This window comes from Lampris incognitus, chromosome 1 (genome assembly GCF_029633865.1).
Source record: "Lampris incognitus isolate fLamInc1 chromosome 1, fLamInc1.hap2, whole genome shotgun sequence".
Lineage (NCBI taxonomy): Eukaryota > Metazoa > Chordata > Actinopteri > Lampriformes > Lampridae > Lampris > Lampris incognitus.
The window spans coordinates 32,474,659-32,499,077 of record NC_079211.1 but is presented as its reverse complement, the minus strand read 5'-3'; the positions used below and the strand labels follow the sequence as shown (position 1 = coordinate 32,499,077).

The 24,419-nt window shown below is 45.6% G+C and overlaps 1 protein-coding gene across 2 annotated transcripts in view; it reads right to left on the bottom strand.

The window, feature by feature from the left end:
* Nucleotides 1–19,796, bottom strand: part of pcdh19 (protocadherin 19) — a 61,994-nt gene extending 42,198 nt beyond the window's left edge. Inside the window, exons 1-2 of one of the 2 annotated variants that reach the window (XM_056283424.1) lie at nucleotides 17,552–19,796; nucleotides 14,662–15,007 (exon numbers count right to left, since the gene is read on the bottom strand). In XM_056283424.1, the coding sequence (XP_056139399.1) occupies nucleotides 14,662–15,007; nucleotides 17,552–19,683 (2,478 nt within the window). In that variant the 5' untranslated portion in view covers nucleotides 19,684–19,796. The remainder of the gene's footprint in view (nucleotides 1–14,661; nucleotides 15,008–17,551) is intronic. The other variant, XM_056283433.1, reaches the window with a different exon arrangement.
* Nucleotides 19,797–24,419: the final 4,623 nt, after the last annotated feature.

The window sequence follows — 24,419 nt, the reverse complement described above, 5'->3', positions numbered from 1 at the left end:
ACTGGCGATCCCCGTGTTGGTAGGCAACAGAATAGACCGCCACGCCACCTGGATGCCCGATCAGTTCATTTTTAACCAACACTCTCCAAATGATAGAAACTGAAAAAAGCCATTATAATGGCGAGTGGACTCCCAGCTAATTTCGTTAGAATGGATTCATTATTAGATTTGGGGTAAAGTGCTACGCGGTGTAACTGTGAACTGATATCAGCAGAAATTGATTTGTTACCTCTGAGGACCGATGACTGTGCTAGTGCCCTGATGTTGGAAGTGTTCATTAGCTTAAGTTTTGAAGTTATTTACGCCAACAAACCACTATTTTTATTAATTAAGAGAGAAGCAGAGAAAGCAATACACAGAGAAACATATTGTGAGAAAGAGAGAGAGAGAGAGAGAGAGAGAGAGAGAGAGAGAGAGCGAGAGAGGGAGAGAGAGAGAGAGAGAGAGAGAGAGAGAGAGAGAGAGAGAGGGGGGGGGGGGATGTTGTTCCACCCAGGTGCACGAGTTAATGAGCTGAGTCAAAAACTTTGACACCTAGTAGGTAAACAAGCACTCACGCTCAAGGACCTCTATTTCTGCCCCCCCCCTTGCGACTCATCTCTCTGTCTTAAGCCAAAGTGTTGCTCCCATAGGCAAGACTCCGAGGCTCTCAGTCTGCATGCACAGGGAATTCTCTTTATCTCCCACATCTCAGCTCCCTCACCTCCATCACACCCCAATGAGATAAGTAACGGCCTCGCAACTCAAATATAGCATCTCAAACAACACATACGAGCGCGGGTGTGTGTTTGTGCTAGATTGGCCCCTATCCCCTGTGGTAACTCTGACAGCCCCACCTCCCCTACCTCCCTCTCTTGGACAACACTTCATTAGCACTGAGAAATGAACAGGACAAAATTAGCAGGATACACACATCGTATGTCTCCTGCCGACTCTTGCTTGTATGATGAGCTTGAATTGTGCATTAGCTGCTCACTAGTCATATTGTTCATTTTTACCAAAAGCAAACACCACCATCACCATTGGTGCTAGTAGGAGTTTGGAGACAGAGAGAAAATGTGCAAAGCTACAGCTGAAAGCACATATTTCAGCACATAACAAAAAAAACAACAAAAAAAAACCCAAAAAAAACCAAAAATACAAAAGAATGATTTTGATGAGAAAAGAAAATGAGCTGTTTCTACAGTAAATACATCATCCATATTTGCACATGCGGTAAAGTACAGCATAAAAAGATAAACTCGCCTGCTGAATGTGCTGGATTTTAGACTACGGCTTTGATCATGTTGCCTTTGATAACAAAGTGAACATTCATTCCTTCTTGGGCTTGACTCTGTTTGCCCACATTGAACCAAAGGCAATCGTCTGAAACAATGATTACATTTATGTATTAGAGCGACACAATGGCAAGAAGTACTGGGGCAACGGCCCTTAATGAGTTGGCCGGATTGCCTTTTTATGCTTGTTTATTCAGTCACATTTTATTTGCTGATAAAAACCCTCCGGGTGGAGGTAGGGGCATATGCCGAGATTCATATTCCTCTGTGGCTGTCGGAGTTTAAAATAGTCAGTTGTGATTATCATTGATCTTGGTTGTCAGATGGCCAACGTCTATGACTAAAACACACAAACAGCCAGACTGGGTGACGGGTGAGCCACCTCCCCCACATCCCCACATCCCACGTCCCGGACACATGTGAGGGAAGCGCTGACAAGCAGGTCCTTATCAGTTTAAAGACGCTCCCGTAATCCGACGGTGGGGAGTCGGGGAAGGGGGCTTCAACTTTAAGGGATTTAGTCTGGATTAGAGCTAGTCCTCCAAATTAAACCAAAAGTCAGCTTTTGGCAGTTGCTCATGCAAACTGGCAAAAGGCTTGGCACCGCATGCCCACCAGGACGAGGCAATCAGGACAAAGTCTATAATTTAAAAAAACGACCTCGCTCGGCTGCACAGGGCGAAACTAAAACGCAGGTAATGCTGGGTCAAAACCTGATCTGGTACCACCCAAAGTGAAGATTACGCCCTACTCTGCTCCCTCTCTTCCCAGCTGGCCTCCTGTGACCACCCACGCATTGTCATCCACGTCGTGCACCTGGCTGCCTTCACCAACCAGCTTAGCTACAGACAAGCTTCTGAGCCAGGCCAGGGATGCTCTGTCCGCACTGACGCCGCTCCCCGCAGCAAAACAAGGCCAAATCTGCAGCTTACAGGCTAAAATAATCATTACTGGTAGCAAATAAATGAAAAGTCGGAGCATGGCTCCCATGTCTGTCCTCCCCCCACTACTCGTGGTATTTTGTTTTTGTTTTTTTCCTTGTTTCCTAGCATTGACAAGCTAATGCTCCAAACAAAAGAAAGAGAAAAAGGTGGATGTATGGTGTCAACTGAGACTCCCTTTTTTGAGGGGGGGGATTTTCCCCCTTTTTTCTCCCCAATTGTATCCAGCCAACCACCCCACTCTTCCGAGCCACCCCGGTTGCCGCTCCACCCCCTCTGCCGATCCAGGGAGGGCCGCAGACCACCACATGCCCCCTCCAATACATGTAGAGTCACCAGCCGCATCCCTTCACCCCACAGCGAGGAGCCTCGCCAGGGGGACGCAGCGCGTGGGAAGACCACGCCACTCCCCCCGCCCCCCACCTCCCAGTTCCACGAGCAGAGTCTCCTTCTTTACTCTTGCAGGAAAACATAATTTCTTGCAAGAAATGTCCAATATGAAACGAAATTATAGCTTGACAAGAGAGTGCAATGTGAAAAGGAAACCCGCAAAAAGTATAGTATTTTCCAAGCCAGCTTATTCACTTGACGGTGCAAAAGTATGTAATTTCACGTAAAGAATAATCATGACAGTGCCACAGCTTCTCACAACACTAGGATCTAACAGGTTTATGCTAGAAAACACAAGGGATTTATAGTACCTAGAAAAAGTCTTTACTATAAGGGTTATGGGAATTGCTATTAACAGCTCTGACAGTTTTCCTCAACATAATGATCCCTCAGCACATCGGTGAGATCGGAGCAGACACACACACACCTCCACAACTCCACAGTGACCCGGTTGTCATGCTCCCCGTAAAAAAAATTCAACCTCGGTCATTACAGCACTGAGTTTATTTGCAGTCTACCCTATAATGACTAGAGACACTTTACCTTTCCAACCCACTGTAAACCCCTTAGACTGATCTGGGAATGGCTCTCAGGTAGGAAGGAAAATAAAAAAAAAGTAAAAGGGAGCGATTGGGACCCAAGGGGTGTTGCTGGTCGGGCACAATGCACTCAGAGTAGTCTGATACTAGCCAAGCGTTTTTCATTCATTAACTTGGCCACTCGTGCTGTGGTATGTCAGCGGCGGACGTGAGAGGAAAGTCAAACGTGATGTCCCATTGTGCACTACTGCCAGACAGTCGCTGAACCCTGGGTGCTGTTTTTCTGATGACATGGGGGACTACAGAAACGGGTGGAGTCGTTAAAAATTCCCTGTCATGGCAATCATAGCTATTATCATTAGTCCGGTTCTCATCCCCCACACCCGGCCCACAGTTGGTGTTTAATCTATTCCCAGGTGCACATTCTTGTCTTTCCAACTTGACCTGGTATCACTCAAGCAAAGAAATGCTTTCCCCGCCTCCCAGGAAGCTCGATACGGGTGTAAATAATATGCCCGGGCCTCTTCAGAAAAGCCCTAATCCCAGGAAAACAAATCTGAGTGAAACAGACCCACCTGAATTTCTTTCAGGGAGGGAAAAAAAAAAGATAATCAAAATGCAAAAGAGGCTTTGAGGGAAAAATGAGCCGACTTCTAACCATAAATCCCCTACACCTAACATCAGCAAATTCTTCCCCTGAACTTTTGTTCGTATGCTCGTTTTTTTTTTTTGTTTGGTTTTTTTTGTTTAATCGAGTCACACCTCATATTCTGCTCCACCAATGAGTTCTGCTGGTGCACGTCAGCCTCAACGGGAATGTCACCACACACCTTTACAGATGTCATGAATAGGAAAAGGAGCCATGCACTGAGGGACACGAGGGGTCCCCACCCCCCCTTTAAACAAAAGGACAAATGGATGGGGGCGGGGGTAGAGAAAGAAAATGATAGAGGTGCAGGGGATAGATGAGGATGGTGGAGCAGAGGAAGAGAGCAGAGGATGTAAGAAGAGGGAAGAACCCCGAGACGCCGGCGACACGGGGCAGAGAGGGAATGCAAAGGCTCTGAGAGGCCTATACCCAGTCATAGCTCATTAGGCTGGCTGGGAGAAAATGCTACAGCTCATTACATGCTCTGCCTCTGGTTCTGTGGATGAACAATGCACAATTACGCTATCCTACTGTTCCTCCAGCCATACCACTGCTTTGCCTCTGAGGCTTCCCATACTGCTGCCACAGCGGCTCGCCTGCCAACAGCCTCTATGCTCCTGAAACAGTCCACATATACTCACTCCTTAATGTAAATCCAGGTTTATATCTAACAACAGAACAAAGACGCTGTAGGAATTTGCCCTTATGAAAGCAAGAGAAAAAAAATCTGCTGCACCGCTGCAAGAAAAATCAAAGAACAATGCATTTGCTGTTTACGTAATACTTTGCGGTGAGCCCCTTTGTCTCTTTGTCTGGCTTTTTTTAAAACATGTCTCATAGCTTACGTGTTGAAGTAAATGGCCATGTGACACCGGGGTGATTCTTATTCCATCTGAATTAACTGTAATTCAATTTTAATACTAAAATCAGGAGCAATGCTAAATTAGAGCCGAATATAGCTATGATTAGATTAATGACAGGAATGTGAAGATGGGCCACGCTGGGGGTGGGGGTGTTGCACGACACAGTGTATCTGCACTGCAGAGAAATAACAAGACTCAAGCCTCATCTATCCATGGCAAATTGGTGCAGTTCTAGCCTTGCTTCTCTCCATTCAACTATTATGCATGCAGAAGCTGACATTTAATCTGATGGGGGGAAATGCTAACTAACATCCTCCTGCTTCCTCTTTGTTTTAGGCGAAGAACAGGACACTTGGAAAGGTCATGCTTCCCAAGTGTCGGAGTTAGCTGCCCGGAAAAAAAAAGTCTTTTCAGTGACCCTGCAGCTCACAATGAGCATTGTTATGTTTTCTGCCTTCCTCCACCCCCGACCCCCACCACCCCATCATTCAAAGAACATGGTATCAGCACTAAACAAGGGGGGCTGTGGGAATCCTCTTATCATTATAGCAGAAGTCTGGCAACGAACCTCGATTCAGCTGAGACGGGCGAGTCAAAAAAGAAATGAACAAATAGATAAATAAACAATAAAAGCACGTGGTGTGTGGTAATTCATAAGATTTAATTAATACTTTTGTGCTCTCTGCATTTGGACAAAATTCATTGTATATATGGTGCACTCAAATAATGACGTTCATTCTGCAATTTGGTCAGTTGTAATTGCTCCCCCCCCCCTCACTTCTTTTACCCAGTAAGAAACTATTCAGGTTTGTTCTTAACAATTTAGAGAAGAAAAAGAAAACATGTTAATTTCCCTAAAGACAGACCGGGAGGTTTGGGTTAGACTTATCAGCTGGAAGGGACAATCACACCGAATGGGTCTGCACATTAACAAATGCAACATGCACAAAGCCCTCTGTTTTAGTCTCCCCCCGCCCCCCCTTTTTTTCCTCCCCAGTTGTACTTGGCAAATTACCCCACTCTTCTGAGCCGTCCTGGTCGCTGCTCCACCCCCTCTGCCGATCCGGGGAGGGCTGCAGACTACCACATGCCTCATCCCATACCGCTTCTTTTCACCTGACAGCGAGTAGTTTCTCCAGGGGGACGTAGCGCGTGGGAGGATCACGCTATTCCCCCCAGTCCCCCCCCACCGACAGGCGCCTGACCACAGGAGGCGCTAGTGCAGCGACCAGGACACATACCCACATCCGGCTTCCCACCCGCAGACACGGCCAATTGTGTCTGTAGGGACGCCCGACCAAGCCGGAGGTAACTGTTTTAGTCTTCATGGGCCAGGGGGACGGGTCCAGCCGGCGCTGATGGCTGGACCCGCTGCATTACTGTGGGTAAACTCTGGATACGATAGGCCAAAGAGCATCTTAGCTTCTGCCCCGTGTTTTACTCCTGGCCATAACAAGTCGTAGGGCTTTGGCCTTTCCATATGTAGGCCGACCTTTCATCTCCCATTTCTTTAACTGCAGGCATTTCCAGCCCCAGCAGGAAAAAAATCTGTGTTAATGAGAGATGAGGTTCAACAGCAACAGAGATCATTTAATGAAGCTATTTTCTTTCTCTCTTGGAGCCTTCCGATGACATAAGCTTCCCTGAGACGTGTTTGATTTTATTACAGGGGGGAAAGAAATGCCACCGTAGTTTCAATGCACACTGGAGACTGCAGCATCCTTACACACTTGTTGTGGAAGAAAACGTGTGATCTCTTGCACATAAGCGCTTTTTTTTAAATGTGTTTTGCTAATGAGACGGAATCGGACAGCGAGTTTATGCCATTTCTAAAATTCTCAGTCACTTTTCTCTCTCTCTCTCTCTTTTTTTTTTTGGCGGAGGCTTTAGTCATTGCGACAAAACACGTTTGAATACAAGCTTTGAATGTTTAATGACCTGCTATGTAACCGTCTCGAGGCTGACATTGCACAGGGAGGCTGCAAAAAAGCAGATACTCTAAATCTGTTTGCTCAAAGGCACATTACCAGGAGTGAACTCGCTTTAGGTCGGGAGTGATGACAATCCGAGGAGGGCTGCCGTGAAAGGGAAACGGAATGCGGCGTGTTTGTGTCGCAGGGTTTAATTTGAGAAATAAAAACAGTGCTGCAGGAAAACTCATTTAAATGGATAATTGTGTCCAGGCAGCAATGCTGGCAGGGCTTAACAAGGTGCGTAATGATGTTGCTTTCCCTGGCGATAAACATCATCACTACATCCATTTCCTTCACTCCATTTAGCTTGTTGGCCTTGCCTTCTCTCCTCGTTTATGACCGGACCCATCACCCCAAGCCCAACAGCATTACCCTCTTATTGCATTTATGTGCCCAGTAACAATTGCTGAACGTCAATGTTTGATCCTCTTATGTCATTATCGCCATTATGGGACTGATGCAAAAACTTTTAAAACGATGGATGAAACATCTAACACATAATCAGGTTAAAAAACAAACTGTCATAATAAATAACTGACAGCAGAATTAGTGGAAACATAGCGGCATGTGATTGGAGTTAATTTTACTGTATTATGTGAGTGTGTGTATGAGTGTGTGTGTGGGGGGGGGGTAGTATTGCATTGCATTTAAAACACAGTTCATGGCCACACAGTGTCATCGTATAGAGTGACTCTGAAGACATCAGTCATCTTTGGAGCAGATGACATATCCGCATGGTCTTACTTTATATGCAGTAGTGCAATATTCAGAAAAAGAGACTGTTAGGCTGCTGACGTTCTTGAGCTGTTTAACAAATCTAATGTTTGCCTCTACTATTACCAAGACTTGAAGGGAATAAAAGCGTAAAGTGATAATATTTTTATGTGAATACCTATTCATGCAATCAAAAAAGAAAAAGAAAAAGTGAAGTATTGGAATGCACTGCAAATACTGTTTTCACATTTTCCGTAAAATACACCGAGCCTAAAATTTACTTTGGCGGGCAAAGAGGCAGAGAGAGAGAGAGAGAGAGAGAGAGAGAGAGAGAGAGAGAGAGAGAGAGAGAGAGAGAGAGAGAGAGAGAGAGAGAGAGAGAGAGAGAAATCACGCTCAACCCAAAATAGAGGAATCACATTGTCTTTGTGCAGTTTTATATGGTTTAAGTTTTGAGCAAATAACGACCTGCCTGTGAAAGAGCTTTATCTCTACCTCTATATTTCAAAGAGAGAGGGAATATATATTTGAGGCAGGCGGTGGCAACACAGGTTGTGGAAAAACAAAGCGATAAATACTACTCGTTCCCTCCAGCGCCCTAGAAAGAGAGTTACGTCAACTCCGTAGACGTCAATGTGCCACAACAATGGCGGATCACGGGAGCCCCGGATAGTTCCAAACAGTGCGCATAGAATATGTGTCACGTTGGAATATATCTATATCTATATATAAATGTAAAAATCTGAAAATATTGGTTAGTAGTTACCAGAAATCGCGATGAAGCAAATGACCCGCCAAGCTTCGTTTGGAACTATTCGGCGGCTATATGAACCACGTGACCCTCTCGCGTTCTGACCCCTCATTGACGCAACTCTCTTTCTAGGGCTCTGGTTCCCTCTCGCCGCGTCACTGGGCGTGGCTGCTGGCCGCTGTTCACGGCGCTCACCAATCACGTGGTTAGAGACAGACCACGGTGACATGTGCGCCTCACACCCTGTCACTCATGTGTGTTTTGACATTTAAGCTCTTTGGATGGATGCTCTGACCCCCAACAAGAGGGTGGCATCCCAGAGGGCTCGGATGTACGTGATTTGGTGCCCGCAGTTGTGATCAGGCGCGCGGGAAGATGTTTTAAGTAGGGGGGCTACCAACTAAAACGAAGAGTATTGTGGCGAGCCGGCGTGGATGAACGCGTCGAGAGGCAGAAATCTTTTATTTAACTGCAACTCCGGTGCCCCGTACACCGCACGGCCCCGGGAGTGCTCTTTTATTCACACCGGCCAGAACGGACACCCCCCCCTCCATCTAACAAGTGGCGACACCAGTCCCAGTCACGGTCCTACAGTCAACTATTCAGTAAACGGTCTCCTACTTAGTCTGAGGCGAACCCACAAAACAGCAACACAAGAATAACCACTACACGAACGCCACATCATTAAAACGCAATTTTAAATCTAATAGTCCCATCAGCCATTGCGCTCCCCCAGCGCAGAACCGCCGACAATCAGAGCGACCGCCTCCACCGGTAGCTACAGTATGACGTCATTGTCTTGTTTGTAACGTTATTATTAAAAATGTACATTCCACGCAGCCCTGGCCCACTGCTCAAAATAAAGGTGTGTTTTATTTTTTTATTTTTTTTTTGCATTTGTGTGTTAGGAAAAGTTGAGCATACTGTTGGGTAAGATGTTACACAGCCACCCTGCCACTACTGGGAAGGGGGGGGGCGCTTCCCGCGCTAATGGTTGTGATGTCATTTTACGGTACCTCTCGTGCGTGGAGAATGGCAGTCAGTCCTAAAGAGAAACACCAAGTATAAGATGATCACTTACTGCCGATAACGGGGCAAATGCGTCTTGCAGGGTAATATCACTAATCTGCGCCATTCATTTTGTGGTTAATTGTGGCTGTAACTGAACAGGAAATGCAAAAAAAACACCCAAAAAAAGCCACTGAGCAGATCACTGTCATTTTCTTTTAGTCCTGACAAACAGCAGCCTTATGAATCCCGACACTTGAAAAAGCTGAACATGTCTCATGTCTCTACCTTACAAATATAACCTTTTCTAATAATTAACAGGTGCATCTGCCACTCAATCAGTGTGAATCTGAAGGGGTTGGAGCAAAGTCATTTCCCTTTCAAATCATTTTCAAAGGAGGAGACATTAAAGCACGCTACGTACACCAACCCAGCTCTTTCAAGAGACTGAAGGGAAAAAAAATACATGTACTGAATTTCAAGTTCAAGCAGTCCTGCATCCATCGCCTCATTACATGTTTTTCCTTCCCTGATTAGACTCTTTCCACTCTCCTGACATTAAAGACACCTTCGCTCGCAGCGTTTAAGTGGCGTTTCCTTGTAGCGCTCCTGGTTTCCCTGTCAAGACAGCGTGAGCTATGACCTTTACTTTCCTGTTGTGGACTTTAGAGGATTAAATGGATTATTCGGATTGAATTTACAAAATTACAAAAGACGGCGATCCTTAAATAAAAGGGAAAGTATGCAGAATCGGACAGAGCAGAGGTGTGTGTGTGTGTGTGGGGGGGGGGGCTTCTCTAGCCCAAGTAGGAGTTCAGGTAAGGATGAGGTTCATCATGATAATGAAACAGGGACATAGCCAGCCATGTTTGTTGGGAGTTAATATGGCTTGGTTTGAACGACTTGCATAAAATCTGATACTGTTATGGGGGAAAGGGGTTGAGAATTTTTGTTTATCAAGACCTCGACAACTTGAAATTAAACGACTGGAAATTTGAAAGGCTAAAAGCTAGACAGCATATGGATATTAGGTAAACATGTGTTGAGTATCTCTCAATTTAGTCCAAGACTTTTAGATAAGTCTTAATTATAACGTCACATTTCATATTTCATTTAAATGTGACACCCCATGAGAAGCTACTTACGTGATGCACTGTGGTACTGGCGCGTGCGTGCGTGCGTGTGTGTGTGTGTGTGTGTGTGATTGTGCACGTGCACACGAGCATGCTCGTTTGAGCTTGTGTGAGAGATGTGATTGGCAGTTTCAGCAGATGTGGAGCAGGCACTGACAGCACGACATCTACTTTGCATGCTCAATATGACACGTTTGAATGCACCCTGTGCATGTTGTCCTGATGTGAAGTGATTGCGGAGGATGTGCAGGCTCGCTGCAGCCACTCCCTGTTGTCTCTTCTATAGAAATATCCAAATATATTCTTTCGTGACATAAAAAAATAAATCAAATGTTTACACCTTTATATCTACGTTGGTTTAATTTTTTTCTCTCCCCCTTTTTCACCCCAATTATACTTGGCCAATTACCCCACTCTTCCAAGCCATCCCGATCTCTGCTCCACCCCCTCTGCCGATCCGGGAAAGGCTGTAGACTACCACATGTCTCATCTGATTCATGTGGAGTCGCCAGCCTCTTCTTTTCACCTGACACTCACGAGTTTCGCCAGAGGGACGTAGCGCGTGGGAGGATCACACTATTACCCCCAGTTCCCTCTCCCCCCCTGAACAGGAACCTCGACTGACCAGAGGAGGCGCTAGTGTGGTGACCAGGACACATACCCACATCCGGCTTCCCACCCACAGACACGGCCAATTTTGTCTGTAGGGACGCCTGACCGAGCCGGAGGTAACACAGGGATTCAAACCTACAATCTCCATATTGGTAGGCAACGGACTAGACTACCACGCCACCCGGACGCCCCTTACTTTGGTTTAATTATTGAAATTATTTTGGAGGTTCTTAGATTGACTGTGGGAACAAAACAAAAAAAAGTGTTTCTTTAGGCATATCCTTATATACCTGTGCCCTCAACCTGGGCTACATGGCATTTATCACATATGCTAACAGCACAACTCCTGTAGCCATGTCTCAGGCGACAGAATGGATAACATCTGGAAGACGGTGGCTTTGATTAGTATTAACCTAAAGTTGTGAAGCACATTCTGCTCGAAACACTGCACAAAGAACTGCAAAGTCCTTTTTTTCTGTTTCATTTAGCACCGTAATGAAACTGGATAAAATAAATCCGCAATTTCTTCCCCACATGAGGCTAATGTTGAATAAATCAATAATCTAGGAGAACTTATTTTCCTGCTTTGTTCATTATCTGAAATCATAGGTACAAATTCAAAAACATATTCTAGCCAAAGGCCATTCCTTTACTGTATAATTGTCTCCCCCACCATGTGATTCACTATAATTGGGCTGTGCAAGACGGCTCTATTCTCCTGTGAGAGCCCGCTGTATTTCTACTGCAAGCAGGTCAAACAAACATCTCGCAGCTGATGCTCTTCAAAACAATGGATGGGCATCTTCAGGGAGGTGTCTAGTAGTAAAGTCTCACAAGGGAGATTACAGTAAACACAATGCAGTTGCAGGAATAGAGACTTTGGGGAGGTTTGTCACTGTCTTAACCAAGTCGGCTCTGTTTGTTTGTTTGTGTGTGTATGTTTGTGCGTGTAAGCCAGGAGAAGTCATCCTATATAGCCGTCCTTACACACCAGTACGCCGATGGCCCCATATTGTCCCATATCCTTACTAGTTACTAATCATGATTTGACTTTATATTTGAATTCTGATGCGTATGATGTTTTGAGTCCTCACATTTTTAGTAAGTAATGAATCCAGAAGACACTGTACCCTGGTGGAAACAAACAAAGCTCTTTTGCAGAGGATGGGTGAATCATTGATAATTACGAGGTTACCCTTAGGATGAAAACAATCTTTCATGACAAAGCAGCCTCGCTAATCACAGCAGTGCAGCCACCCGTGTGTCCTGGCCAGACCAATGGGATACGGGTTGAGTACTTGTGGAGTCAAGTGGTTTCAAGCCCAGGCTTGCGCACCGTGACCAAGCTATTATCAGTCATTTCACAGAAGTGCTGTTTGTTTGTGCTATAAATGTTGTTCTTAATTACACAGACAACATGTTATTCATCAGCAACATTTGGATACAGAGCTACTGCCTTTGACAAATGTCACGATGTGGATGGGAAAAGCTATGGCTACTGCTGTCGCATTAGGCTTACCCGACTAGAGTCTCTCTCTCTCTCTCTCTCTCTCTCTCTCTCTCTCTCTCTCTCTCTCTCTCTCTCTCTCTCTCTCTCTCTCTCTCTCTCTCTCTCTCTCTCTCTCACACATGCTCTCTGTTTCTCAGTCCAGGGGAAATACGCACAAGTCAGGTCAAAGAGATGTTTGTCAACGTCATGTGCAATGGCAAGTACGATGGAACTTGCATGCTAAATAGCCGCAGCCTTTATCAAGCCAATCAAATCGCCTCTGAGAAAAAAGGAAAACACAGAAGGGGCTCAGACACCTGGCATTGAGACACATACTCCCTTGCTTGCTCAATCATTCCTTTCCTTGTTTCTATTATGTGCCCGGATATAAGGCACCTACCTCTAAACTTTACATATGAGATCATCAAAATCAATCTACAACTCTATGTGTCTCCCTCTACTCTTTTTCATTAGCAGAAACAAATAAAGGCTCTCCTAACCCTGCGGCAAAGGTGCTTTTATTTGATGCCTAAGCTGCAGAGACAGGCAAATGTCTGGGCTTTTACAACACTGGGTATTTCCTTTGAGTAGCCAGACTACTGGTTTATCCCACTTTTTTTGCCCAAAGGAAGGGTTGTGGTGTTCTGCATACCACTCGCTATCCAATGGCAAACGTAATCCTGGCCACTGCATGTACCTGCTGACTTCTGCGGCTGTTCCTTCGGCAATAGACCACAAGACAAACCTCTCCAACAATTCTCATTCGCTCAACCTGTGTTATTTACATGCATGCTAACACACACACACACACACACTCACACACACACACACACACCGGCTCAGGCAGCCCTAGTAAATCAGCATGTCTGTAAACGGGTCTCATCGACCTTTCGGGATCTATCCTTGCCCAGATCTCCTTGGATCATCCAGTCAATAGATCAATAGGCATCTTCGTTTTCTTGTTTGTTTGTTTTTTTTAACACTCCCCCACCCCACCGGCTACCGCCTCCACCCCCAACCCACCTATCCCAACTTCCCTCCCTCCCACAGAATGTCAAACTGAGATTGGAGTCATCAATTATAAGTGTGTGTGTGTGTGTGTGTGTGTGTGTGTGTGTGTGTGTGTGTGTGTGTGTGTGTGTGTGTGTGTGAGGCCACAGCTTATTTGCTGCCATTTTACAGAATCAACACAGGAGGGGGACAAACACACACATGCACGCACACACGCACGCACACACACGCACACACACACATGCACACACACATGCACACACACACACGTGCACACACACACACACACACACACACACACGCACGCACACACACACACACACACACACACACGCGCACACACAAGCCCCCCCCCCTTTTCTCCCATGAGGGTAAGGAGAAGTGGGTCAGGCAAAGAGGTTGTCCCAGGAATCCAATAGACCAGTTCATACAGACGAAAATGTGTAAACTTAAGATCAGCTGGCCAGTATACACTGTCAGCTTGAATAGCCTTTCAAGTCGGCGCTTCACTGCTCTGCAGCAGCCATGCATGGTATGTCAATACAATAAACTGTATGCAGGGTAATTCAATGGCTGGCTGTGAAGAGCTGCCTCGGCTATGCAGTAAAATTGGAGCCAAAAAGGTGGCTCCACACAAATGAAGCTATGGCTACTGATTATTCTTTCTGCTAGCACCTGAAATGACATGTGGTGGGGCTGATTAGCTGGGTCAATACATATGGCAGGTGTTCAAACTCCTGTTCTTTTGCGAGAGATTATCACACACACGTGTGCACACGTACACACACATACAAGCTCGCACATCCAGATACACAGACACACAGAGACAAAACAAGTGGGATAAGGGAAGCCAAATAATCCATTCTGTCATGTCTCCAAATGCCGCTTGGCAAAGCTTTCTCACAGTTACAGGTCAGCCCCAGAGCCCCGGTCCCAGAAAAAGCCTTGAAGGATTCCACTCAAACTGACTGACACAAGGTTCCCATTTCAAATCGCTTTGCTTTCAATATTAAGGACAGCAACGACTTTAAAATATCTGGTGATTTATGTCAAAGTTACATTTGACCTTGTAATATGTTGGAAAATGTTTGTATAGTATTTCTGCAACCTCAATCTAAGTAGTAGCAAGCATGGTATATCTATTTAAAGGTGATTCCAACTCCTTCATCTACGTATATTAGGTCGTGAAACCATGACAATGAGCTTTGAATGCTCAGATCTGCCACCGACCTCCCCTTGTCCCCCACATTTGTCCGTCCGGACATCCCAGGTAAGGCTTTATAGGACAGAGCAGAGAGGAGGGGGTCTCACCTCTGGCAGTGGCATGCCGTTGATGATGAGGTCTGGCTGTTGGTGGGCCTGCCCGGTGAAAGCGTGCTGATAGCCATGGTTGGGGGCCGCGTTGCGCGAGTTCTGGTTCTCCACATTGAGGAAGGTGCTTTCGGAGCGCCTGCAGCCGAGCGGCAGGCTCTGCTGGTGGTAGTCGAAGTAGTTGAGCGAAGACGTGAGAGACGAGCAACTCACCACGTTCATCTTGTCTGTCTCCTCGACGTCACGTGGCACCAGGCGGATATCATTCTTGCTCAGCTTCTTCTTCTTGCTGGACTTCTTCTGGTTGCCATACGAGTACTCTGCCACCCTGCGCAGGTAGAAGAAACTGAACAGACTCAATAAAGCAGTGTTCTGCCTTCCCCTCCCCTTTTCACACGGTCAAACAGCTTGCCCGTCATGCCAGCTGGGGCGCTGGTCAACCGTGGGTGCCAGACGCATTGGCTGCATCCAGAAGTGGCACACCAAACCCAAATGACTTCCCACTTTCCGGCCTGAAATGGAGCTATCATCCCCCTGTTTGTTTGCATTTGCATGCTCGGCCATCGACATGTCACAAACAAGTACACACAACACAAACATGCCAAAACCACAGAAGCAGAGCAGAAGAACAAAAATGATGCTGAGAAGCACTGCCAGTATGTACAAGCACAACCACACTAATTGCATTTTTTTCTTTCATTATCCAGTAAGCCCACTGGCAATAAGGAGTGCAGGAGAACTGTAGACTCAAATTCGTTTCGCTGGTCTGTGCTGCTGCTTCTAACTTGAGCTGGGCATTTTGACTCTAATCAGACTAAATGAGAAACACGGCCAAAGTTTATCAAAGGATGCTCTGACTGAAGGAAATATACATTCTTTATGCAGCCTTGAAAATCTACACAGGGAAGCTGGATTTTAAATGTCATGTGTTCTTCAGGGGCAAAACTAAAGATTTTATCCAGCGCTATTAGATGACTCTAATATGTGCAGAGCTCCAGGCTCTAAACTGCAGCTATCATAGCCTTGTAACATCTAACTATAATTTACTTTTGTTTGATATTCGCACCAAAACTATGATTCTTCATGATACTGCCAAGCCTTGAACATAGCTCAAGTTCTCACTCATCGGCCTCTGTTGCTCATTAGAAGGCAGTTGTCTCTTTTCTGAGTCACACTGGCTAAAAAGACAGCTACGCATTTCAACTTTTTGGTTCTTTTCACTTTCAATTGTAGGGCAATGAAATGCTGCAATGTTTAAAAAAATGCTATTTTTTGCCATTTAGATCTGGGAAACAAAACAAGCTTTCAGTTTTTGGTGAACTGACAGAGAGCAGGAAATGAACACAAGACAAAGGCTCCTTGGATCTAAGGTGGCTGCTCAGTAGCAGAGCACATCAATGCTGGTTTAAAGCTTCACAAGGGACCATGGTTCATAGCAACACAGTACATACACTACTGTAGGGGGCTTTGCATTCTGCATCTTTCTATTGGTGGTCATTATATATACATATATTTGTCTTTTCCTTTATCATCAGTGACTGAAATGAACTGTGTGGCTCGGCAGTAGTTAAATTGGTCTTTGTCCTCGAGAAAGTTTTGCAGAAGTTCCCTGCAAAAGTTTTCTGTTGGTGAAGATGTCGACATTTGGTATTCCTCTAACGAGGACAAATACCAGTGTCCCAATTTCAAACTTGTTAAAAAAAAATCAGTTGAATCTATGCATACATAACTGAACCTAGTCATGACGTGGAAAATGGTGGCTTCTTTGTGTCAGCAGGGTAATAGTAATGTCATTCTTTGAAATGATCGTGGTTTCTGAGGTCTGACATAGCAGCTACAATCCCAGAGCGGATGGCGACACACAATTTTATCAGCCTCCGATATGTGCCGCAGGGAAAAGCTTGAAAATGCAGAAAAGTGGCTATCTTCTCCATCCAACCAGAACTAGAGGAATAGCAGAACCACTGAGTTTTAATCAACAGGGATAAATATTCACAGACCGGTTATCGCTACTTCTCTTTAACTTTTGGGTGGGATGGGACGTTCCACTTTTTAGGATTTGCCTGATTTAACTTCACATCAACGGCATAATGTTTAGAGCAAAATGTGATGATGGCTTCAGGTTGACTTCACAAATCCAATCTATATGTAAATTTATAGAGGTAATGTGGCACAGGGAGATCAAAGCCATAGCTGATGTTCAGATTGATGGACAACATCAAGTTTTCAACATGGGGAAAATAATGTTGTGCTCCTCATATGAGTCAGACCTTAAGTGCATATGTCAATTAGGCCTTAGCAATGAGGGAGGACTCTTTCGTTATTATTAATAATGATAATAATGTCTTGTGGTGATAACACAGTGTATAGAATGACCATATCATAGACAAAACAGACAATAATCTGCCGTGGTGGACCATAAATAACATATATATCTAGCTGATTCAACCAGTAGGATGTTAATATAGGTATTTCTAAGCCGATTGGTTACAATCCACAGCTTATATCAGTCACTCAAATTCTCACAACATGAAGAGTCTAGAAGAAATCCAATTCGAGGGCATGTTGTAAACTACACCTGTGGTTTGAGGTTATTTTTTAAAATTCATTTAGTGTATTTTATTTCATTATTATTATTATTTTATTTTTTTACTGCAGTCCTTATTGCCTCCTTGCATTCAGCCTCTCCATGCAGTATGACAAAGGCAATGCACTCCCAGTTTGGAGTTTGCGCTTTCCGGAACAGCCCCCCCCCCACACACACACACACACACACACACACACACACACACTCACACACACACAGTCTAAACCACAGACACACAGACACACAGAGACATGGCCAGTGAATGAACAGAGAAACACCAATAGCATAAACTGTTGTCGGTACCTGCAGTTGTACGTTCGGATCTCCTTGTTATCCCTTTTGCACTTGACCGCGACAAAAATCATAGTGACAAACAAGATGGCAGCGATAGAGCCCAGGGCGATGATGAAGATGAGGGAGAGGTTTACGGGTCCGATAGACTCCTGTGAATTCAGGTCGGGCGAGAGGTAGACCACAATGTACGCCGACGCAGACAGCGAGGGCTTCCCGTGGTCGCGAGCCACCACCGTGATCTCGTAGGTGGACTTGGCGTTCTCCCCGAACATCCGGGTGGAGCGAACTTCTCCGTTCACCTGGTCGATTTCGAAGAAAGGCCTGTCTCCCTCCGAGATGGTGTAGGTCAGACGGCCGTTCTCCCCCTCGTCATAATCGTCGGCTTTGACTTGGGTCACCATGTAGCCCACCCCAGCGTTTCTCGGGATGGAAACCTCGGCCGTGCCGTTAACCAGCGGGGGGTTAGTCATGACAGGTGTGTTGTCGTTTACATCGAGCACGACGATGCGCACCGTCGCGTTACTAGACAGGGACGGGTTTCCGTTGTCTCTGGCCAAGACTTTGAAATCAAAAGTCCGGGTGTACTCGTGATCGAAAGCTCTCATGGAGTAAATGCAGCCTGATGGGTTTATGCTGACATATGTGTTTACGTCCATGTGCCTAATCTCCCCGGGGATTATGGAGTATGAAACGGTGCCGTTCATGCCCAAATCCGGGTCCTCTGCCGACACTGCAAGCAAAGATGAACCCGGGAGGTTGTTTTCCATCACCATTTCTTGATAGTGGGGCTTTAGGAAGTGGGGAGGGTTGTCATTTTCATCCGTGACTTTGACCACCAGGGACTTGGTGGCGCGCAAAGGAGGAATGCCACTGTCCTCTGCCTGGATGGTCAGATTGTATGTGTCCCTTTGCTCTCGGTCCAGCCTACCGTCAACTAGGATGGTCGAGAAGCTCTCATACTCTTGCAGTCTGAAAGGCACGTTGCCTTGGAGTCTGCACTGCACTTTGCCGTTGGACCCAGAATCTTTATCAGACACCCTCACTAATGCAATGACATAACCACGCAGCGCGTTCTCGCTGACTTCAACCATCTCCGTGTTTAGTGAGAGTAAACTAATGACAGGCGGGTTGTCATTCGTGTCCATCACGTTTACGGTTACTTTGCAGTGAGCGGGGATGGAATTGGGACCTAAATCTTTCGCCTGGACATCGATCTCATATATTTGCGTTGTCTCATAATCCAACACGCCGTTGACAGTGATGATGCCGGTTCTGGGGTCAATTTTGAACGCGTCCCTCGTTTTCTCGGTGACGTAACTGTTGAACGCGTACACGACCTCTCCATTGGTGCCCTCGTCGGGATCCGTCGCGTTCAGGTCTATGACCAAGGTGTTGACGGGCGAGTTCTCCATCACGTTGACGGTATACACCGGTTCGTCGAACACCGGGTTGTTATCGTTCGAATCTATTACTTTGATGTTCAGCTGGACCGCGCCTATCTTTGGAGGGTCCCCTCCATCCTCTGCACTGATCTCATATGTATAGTGGGACTGAGTCTCCCTGTCTAATGACTTTTGCACCACAAGCTCAGCAATTTTGGACCCATCTCCTCTAGCTTTTATCTCTAAGCCGAAAAGCTCGTTTGGGGTGATGGAATAAGATTGCACTCCAAAAATGCCCGAATCCGGATCGCTTGCCCCCTCTAGGGGAAACCTCGTACCAGGGGAGGCGTTCTCTGAGATTTCAATGTCAATGTGACTCGTGGGGAATCTGGGGGCATTGTCGTTCAAATCCTCAATTTCAACTTTAATGACGCAGATCTCCATGGAGTTTGACATGACTTCGAGGGAAATAATGCACTTTGGGTTTTGTCGACAAACAACATCCCGGTCGATTTTCATTTGGGTCGTGAGGATTCCGGCTGGACTGAGTTCAACCCATCCTGGCTCCGAATTGGAAATAACTCGCAAGTACGGCGGCTGCGGCGCAATTTGAAATCCTTGCTTTTGTGCGTCCTTCGTCACGTTGCCTATCACTGACCCGGGCTTCATCTCCTCGTTTATTCCGTATTTCAGATTGATGACAGCCTCGGCGCCGACCCAGAAAGCGGCGGCCACAAAAACAACGTGTATTAATTCCATCTCCTTGAAAATGCGTTAGTGTACCTGTTGAGTTTTCCCCTGCCTACTGGAGGACCTCGGGTGATGCACAAGAATGCGCGGAGCAGTGAGTGGAAACGGCAAAATGTTCCAGATGACTCATTCTCGCTCAAATGTCTCGTAAAAAATAATGTTCGCACGAGGAGCGGGTTCTTCTATATGCTAATTAGTACAGCGTGATGTGAGCGATTGTAAAAGAAGCGGCAAAGCACATCCTCCGGTCTGCTGCAGCGGGGAGAGATATGTGGGAAAACATGCTGGATGCTCTCAGGACAGTGATGTACCCGTGTAGAGCTGAGCAGCCCTGCTCAGGCGGAAAACTGCTGTCACACGCGGCTCGTGGTATGATAAACTGTCCATTTTTCAAGCGCTACTGAAATCGAGAAATAAAAATGCACTTGAAAAAAAAATCAAATAAATACATAAAAATTCCAAAGAGCAAGCCCGGAAAGATTACAATCTTCTTCTGGGCTCCTGGAATAATGGGGATCAAAGGTCCTTGGTTAAATTCTCCCCGATGCCTTGGTGCCACAGAAAATATTTAAACTGCGTTTCGGATCAACATGTTCGCATGCATGTATCAGGTGCTGCAAGTTGCAATCAAATATTTCTTCATTTGGCAGCTAGAAGGCTATCAAACTGCATATCTGGTGGGGGGGGGGAGAAAAAAAGCTATGAAGGATCTGCAGCTGAAAATATATTCAACGGCTCAAGTCCGGTTATTTCAACCTAAAGAACACGGACGCTAATGCAGGAATGTCACATCATATCACCCAAGTCAACGGTTACCTTTTATTTTAATCACCGGACACGCCGATTTAGTCTTCTGTCCTTAGACCGACTCCTTACAAGTCTTTTACTTGTTAATGAATGTCCTCGTAGCGCACACTTGGAAAAGGCAACACATATCCCGGTGGTTAGTCCATGCAAAAAGAGAAAGCAAAAAGAAAAAGAAAGAAAAAAAGAAAAATCCGCAGAAAATGTTGCCAAGAGTCGGTGGGTGGTAACGGCCCTTTACTGTCTATAAAGGAGGCTTTTCATGTCGGATTGCAGCAAAGAAGAGGAAGTGAACATCCAGCCACAGAGGCAACAACAACAAAAAATCTGCACTTGCCAGCAGGCTGTGTATTTGACTCCTCTCGCATCGCCGGTGTGCACTGCCGAGCGCACAGCTCAGCGCCGCGCGCTCAGTCTCAGCACCCGCAATCCCCTCAGCCAATCAGGGGTTACACGGGAGGGCTGGATTTGCTGGTGGGCGGGGCGTAAGCGCGGGCTGCGAAACCCGGCCAACTACCTGCACTTTTGCAGATGGGCGTCTGAATGGGCGCTTGTAACGTGCTGTTTGAAATACTTTTCATCGGACCGCGGATGCTCGTCAGAGACGCGGGCACCGCCAGTACCAGACCCAGCTTCTGCCTTGCGGACACGCCGTTTCCGTCGCTGAGGCGACGTTTTGTTTGGCTGCCAGTTACATATAGGAATGAAACACACCTAAGCTGTTCTGGGTCATTTTCATGCAGGCTGTTCTTTCTTTCGCACCTGTGGAATCTATGTTTTCACCCTCCTTATAGAGTCAGCTCCCGATCTCTGGTTCAGTGTCTTTACTTGAGAGTTCACATTTGGCACACCTCATTTGATGCCATGGCGCGACAGTTTCCATTGTTGAACTGAGCTTTCCAGGGATGGCATATAGTCCTCGAGTAAAAATTCCCCATTGCCTTCCTTGTTCTGCACCACGGCCTCTTGATATCCACAAAACAGCATCGACGGCAAACATTTCTGTTGGAACAAACCCAGTCTTCCCTATCACTCTCTCTCCCACGAAGTAATATACGCACACACAGCCAGGAAGGTTTTCTTTCTATTATGATTAAAAATCAAGTTCATATTCAGGATAATAAACAATTAGGCCCTTCTCCCCGATGTATCAAACCCTTTTCTACTCAAACTGATAAATTAGCGTGTAGGATGTGTTGGGGATACAAAATAAAATGGCGGCACAGCTAATTTACCAATCACCAAACGAATAACCACAAGCCATATTGGATTCTTTTTTTCTTTTTTTTTTGCTAAAGTGTAGACAGCGTCACCTGTGACACCTCCCGTCAGTTTCAAAATTGCTTATATGTTCCATTAAACAAATTAGAGACTAGACACACAAATGCCAAGTTTAAATGTCACAATTGAAAAAAAAACAAAAAAACACGCAAATTATGCGTCATTTTTAAGGACCCACAATGCCCATCATGAGACCCACATTCCTCTGACACCGAAATCATTGTAGACCCTGTCTCGTTCTCTTCGCACAGCCCCGCCCCTCCCTGTGCAGCCCGTCTCTGTCTTGGCTCTGCCTTCAACCTCTCGAGGGCAAGCCGCTTTTAAAGTCACAAGGGTGACACCTAGCGTCCAGTTGTAGCTTGTCTCTTGTATTTCCATTGTGTAGTCGACCTCGTCGCCCTCAACCCAAGGGATAAAATGTACCTGAATAATAATAATAACAGACTCTCAGTGCATTAAATACATTTGAAATAACTTTTATTTATTTTAATATAAAACCCCGCCATTTCAATATTGGTTTGATTATGAACTGTGCTTTTTGAGGGATGCCGCTAATGTCAGGCCAAGTATGCTTGCTTATTCTATTCCAAACCTTTGAGCAGTGTTTGAACTGTGTAAGCTAGGTGATTGGTGATCTAACCATGAAATTCATTTGATTTTTGCTATAAAAAGTGAGTGTTTCAATTAAGGCGTTAATGTAAGGAATTAACATGATTGATTAATTGATTGATTGGTTGATTGATAATATGGTTAAGCTTTCTGGTTGGTTTGCTTTTCAAAAAGACTTGGTGTAATTCAATTATTTTTATAGCTTGCAAAACTAACAAGACTGTTATCAAAAATGTGGCTGCAATATTTCTGTATAGTGGTCGTTTTAAGATGATTTTGTTAATTTCTATTTAATTTGCATACTACCTTTGGTTAAAGTAGTATGAACAAAAAAGGATGACTTCTAAACCATGGGACATTTCAGGCTCTGTTGCAGCCACATACGGATGATATCAGGAGAATAATTGAGCTTGATAGTGATAAACTGTTTATTTCAGTGTGTACGCAGGTATACGGAGTACACCCACCTCTTTTTCTGTCAATTTATAGTATAATCACCTATCCACCAAAAAGCCATCGAAATATACACCATTCAGCCAAAATATTAAAACCACGTGCCTAATATTGTGTAGGTCCCCCTTGTGCTGCCAAAACAGCTCTGACCCGTCGAGGCATGGACTCCACAAGACCTCTGAAGGTGTCCTCTGGTATCTGGCATCAAGATATTAGCAGCAGATCCTTTAAGCCCTGTAAGTTGTGAGGTGGGGGCTCAGTGGATCAGACTTGTTTTTCTAGCACATCCCATAGATGCTCGATCGGATTGAGATCTGGGGAATTTGGAGGCCAAAGCAACATCTTGAACTCTTTGTCATGTTCCTCACACCATTCCTGAACATTTTTTGCAGTGTGGCAGGGTGCATTATCCTGCTGAAAGAGGCCACAACCATCAGGGAATACCGTTGCCATGAAGGGTTGTACTTGGTCTGCATCAATGGTTATTTAGGTGGTACATGTGAAAGTAACTTCCACCTGAATGGCAGGACCCAGGGTTTCCCGGCAGAACATTGCCCAGAGCATCAATCACACTGCCTCTGCCGGCTTGCTTCCTTGCCATAGTGCATCCTGGTACCTTGTCTTCCCCAGGTAAATGACACACACACCTGGCTATCCACATGATGTAAAAGAAAACATGATTCATAAGACCAGGCCACCTTCTTCCATGGTCCTGTTCTGATGCTCACATGCCCATTGTAGGCGCTTTCTGCAGTGGATAAGGGTCATCATGGGCACTCTGACCAGTCTACAGCTATGCAGCCCCATACACAGCAAGCTGCAATGCACTGTGTGGTCTGACACCTGTCTATCATAGCCAGTATTAACCTTTTCAGCAATTTGAGCTACAGTAGCTCTTTTGTGGGGTTGGGCCAGATGGGTTAGCCTATGCTCCCCATGCACATCAACGAGACTTGGGTGTCCAGGACCCTGTCGTTGGTTCACTGGTTGTCCTTCCTTAGACCACTTTTGGTAGATACTAACCACTGCATACCAGGAGCACCCCACAAGACCTGTTGTTTTGGAGATGCTCTGACCCAGTTGTCTAGCCATCACAATTTGGCCATTGTCAAAGTCGCTGAGGTCCTTACATTTGCCCATTTTTCCTGCTTCCAACACATCAACTTCAAGAACTGACTGTTCCTTTGCTACCTAATATGTCCCAACCCGTGACACGCGATATTGTAATGAGATAATCAATTCTATTCACTTACCTGTCAGTGGTTATTATGTTTTGGCTGATTGGTGTATAAGAGAGTATACCCACTTTCTCCACAGTGATCTACCCATCTAGGTCGCAGTATGCCTACTTCCTCAACAACCACTACATCACTGAGGATATCACAGGGGATTTCTTTTTTCTTATGACTTTTTGATGTGTGTAGACAAAAACGAGCGCATTGCATTTTTGATATTCTCATTTTTGTCAATATCACTTTAGATATTCCACATGAATGTGTTTAAACACAGTAACAGAAAGTGAACTTCATACTGCTCACATTGTAACTCAGGGTTATCCTCAGCCCAAGGCAATGAGCTGGCTGCAGGATGCAGGCATG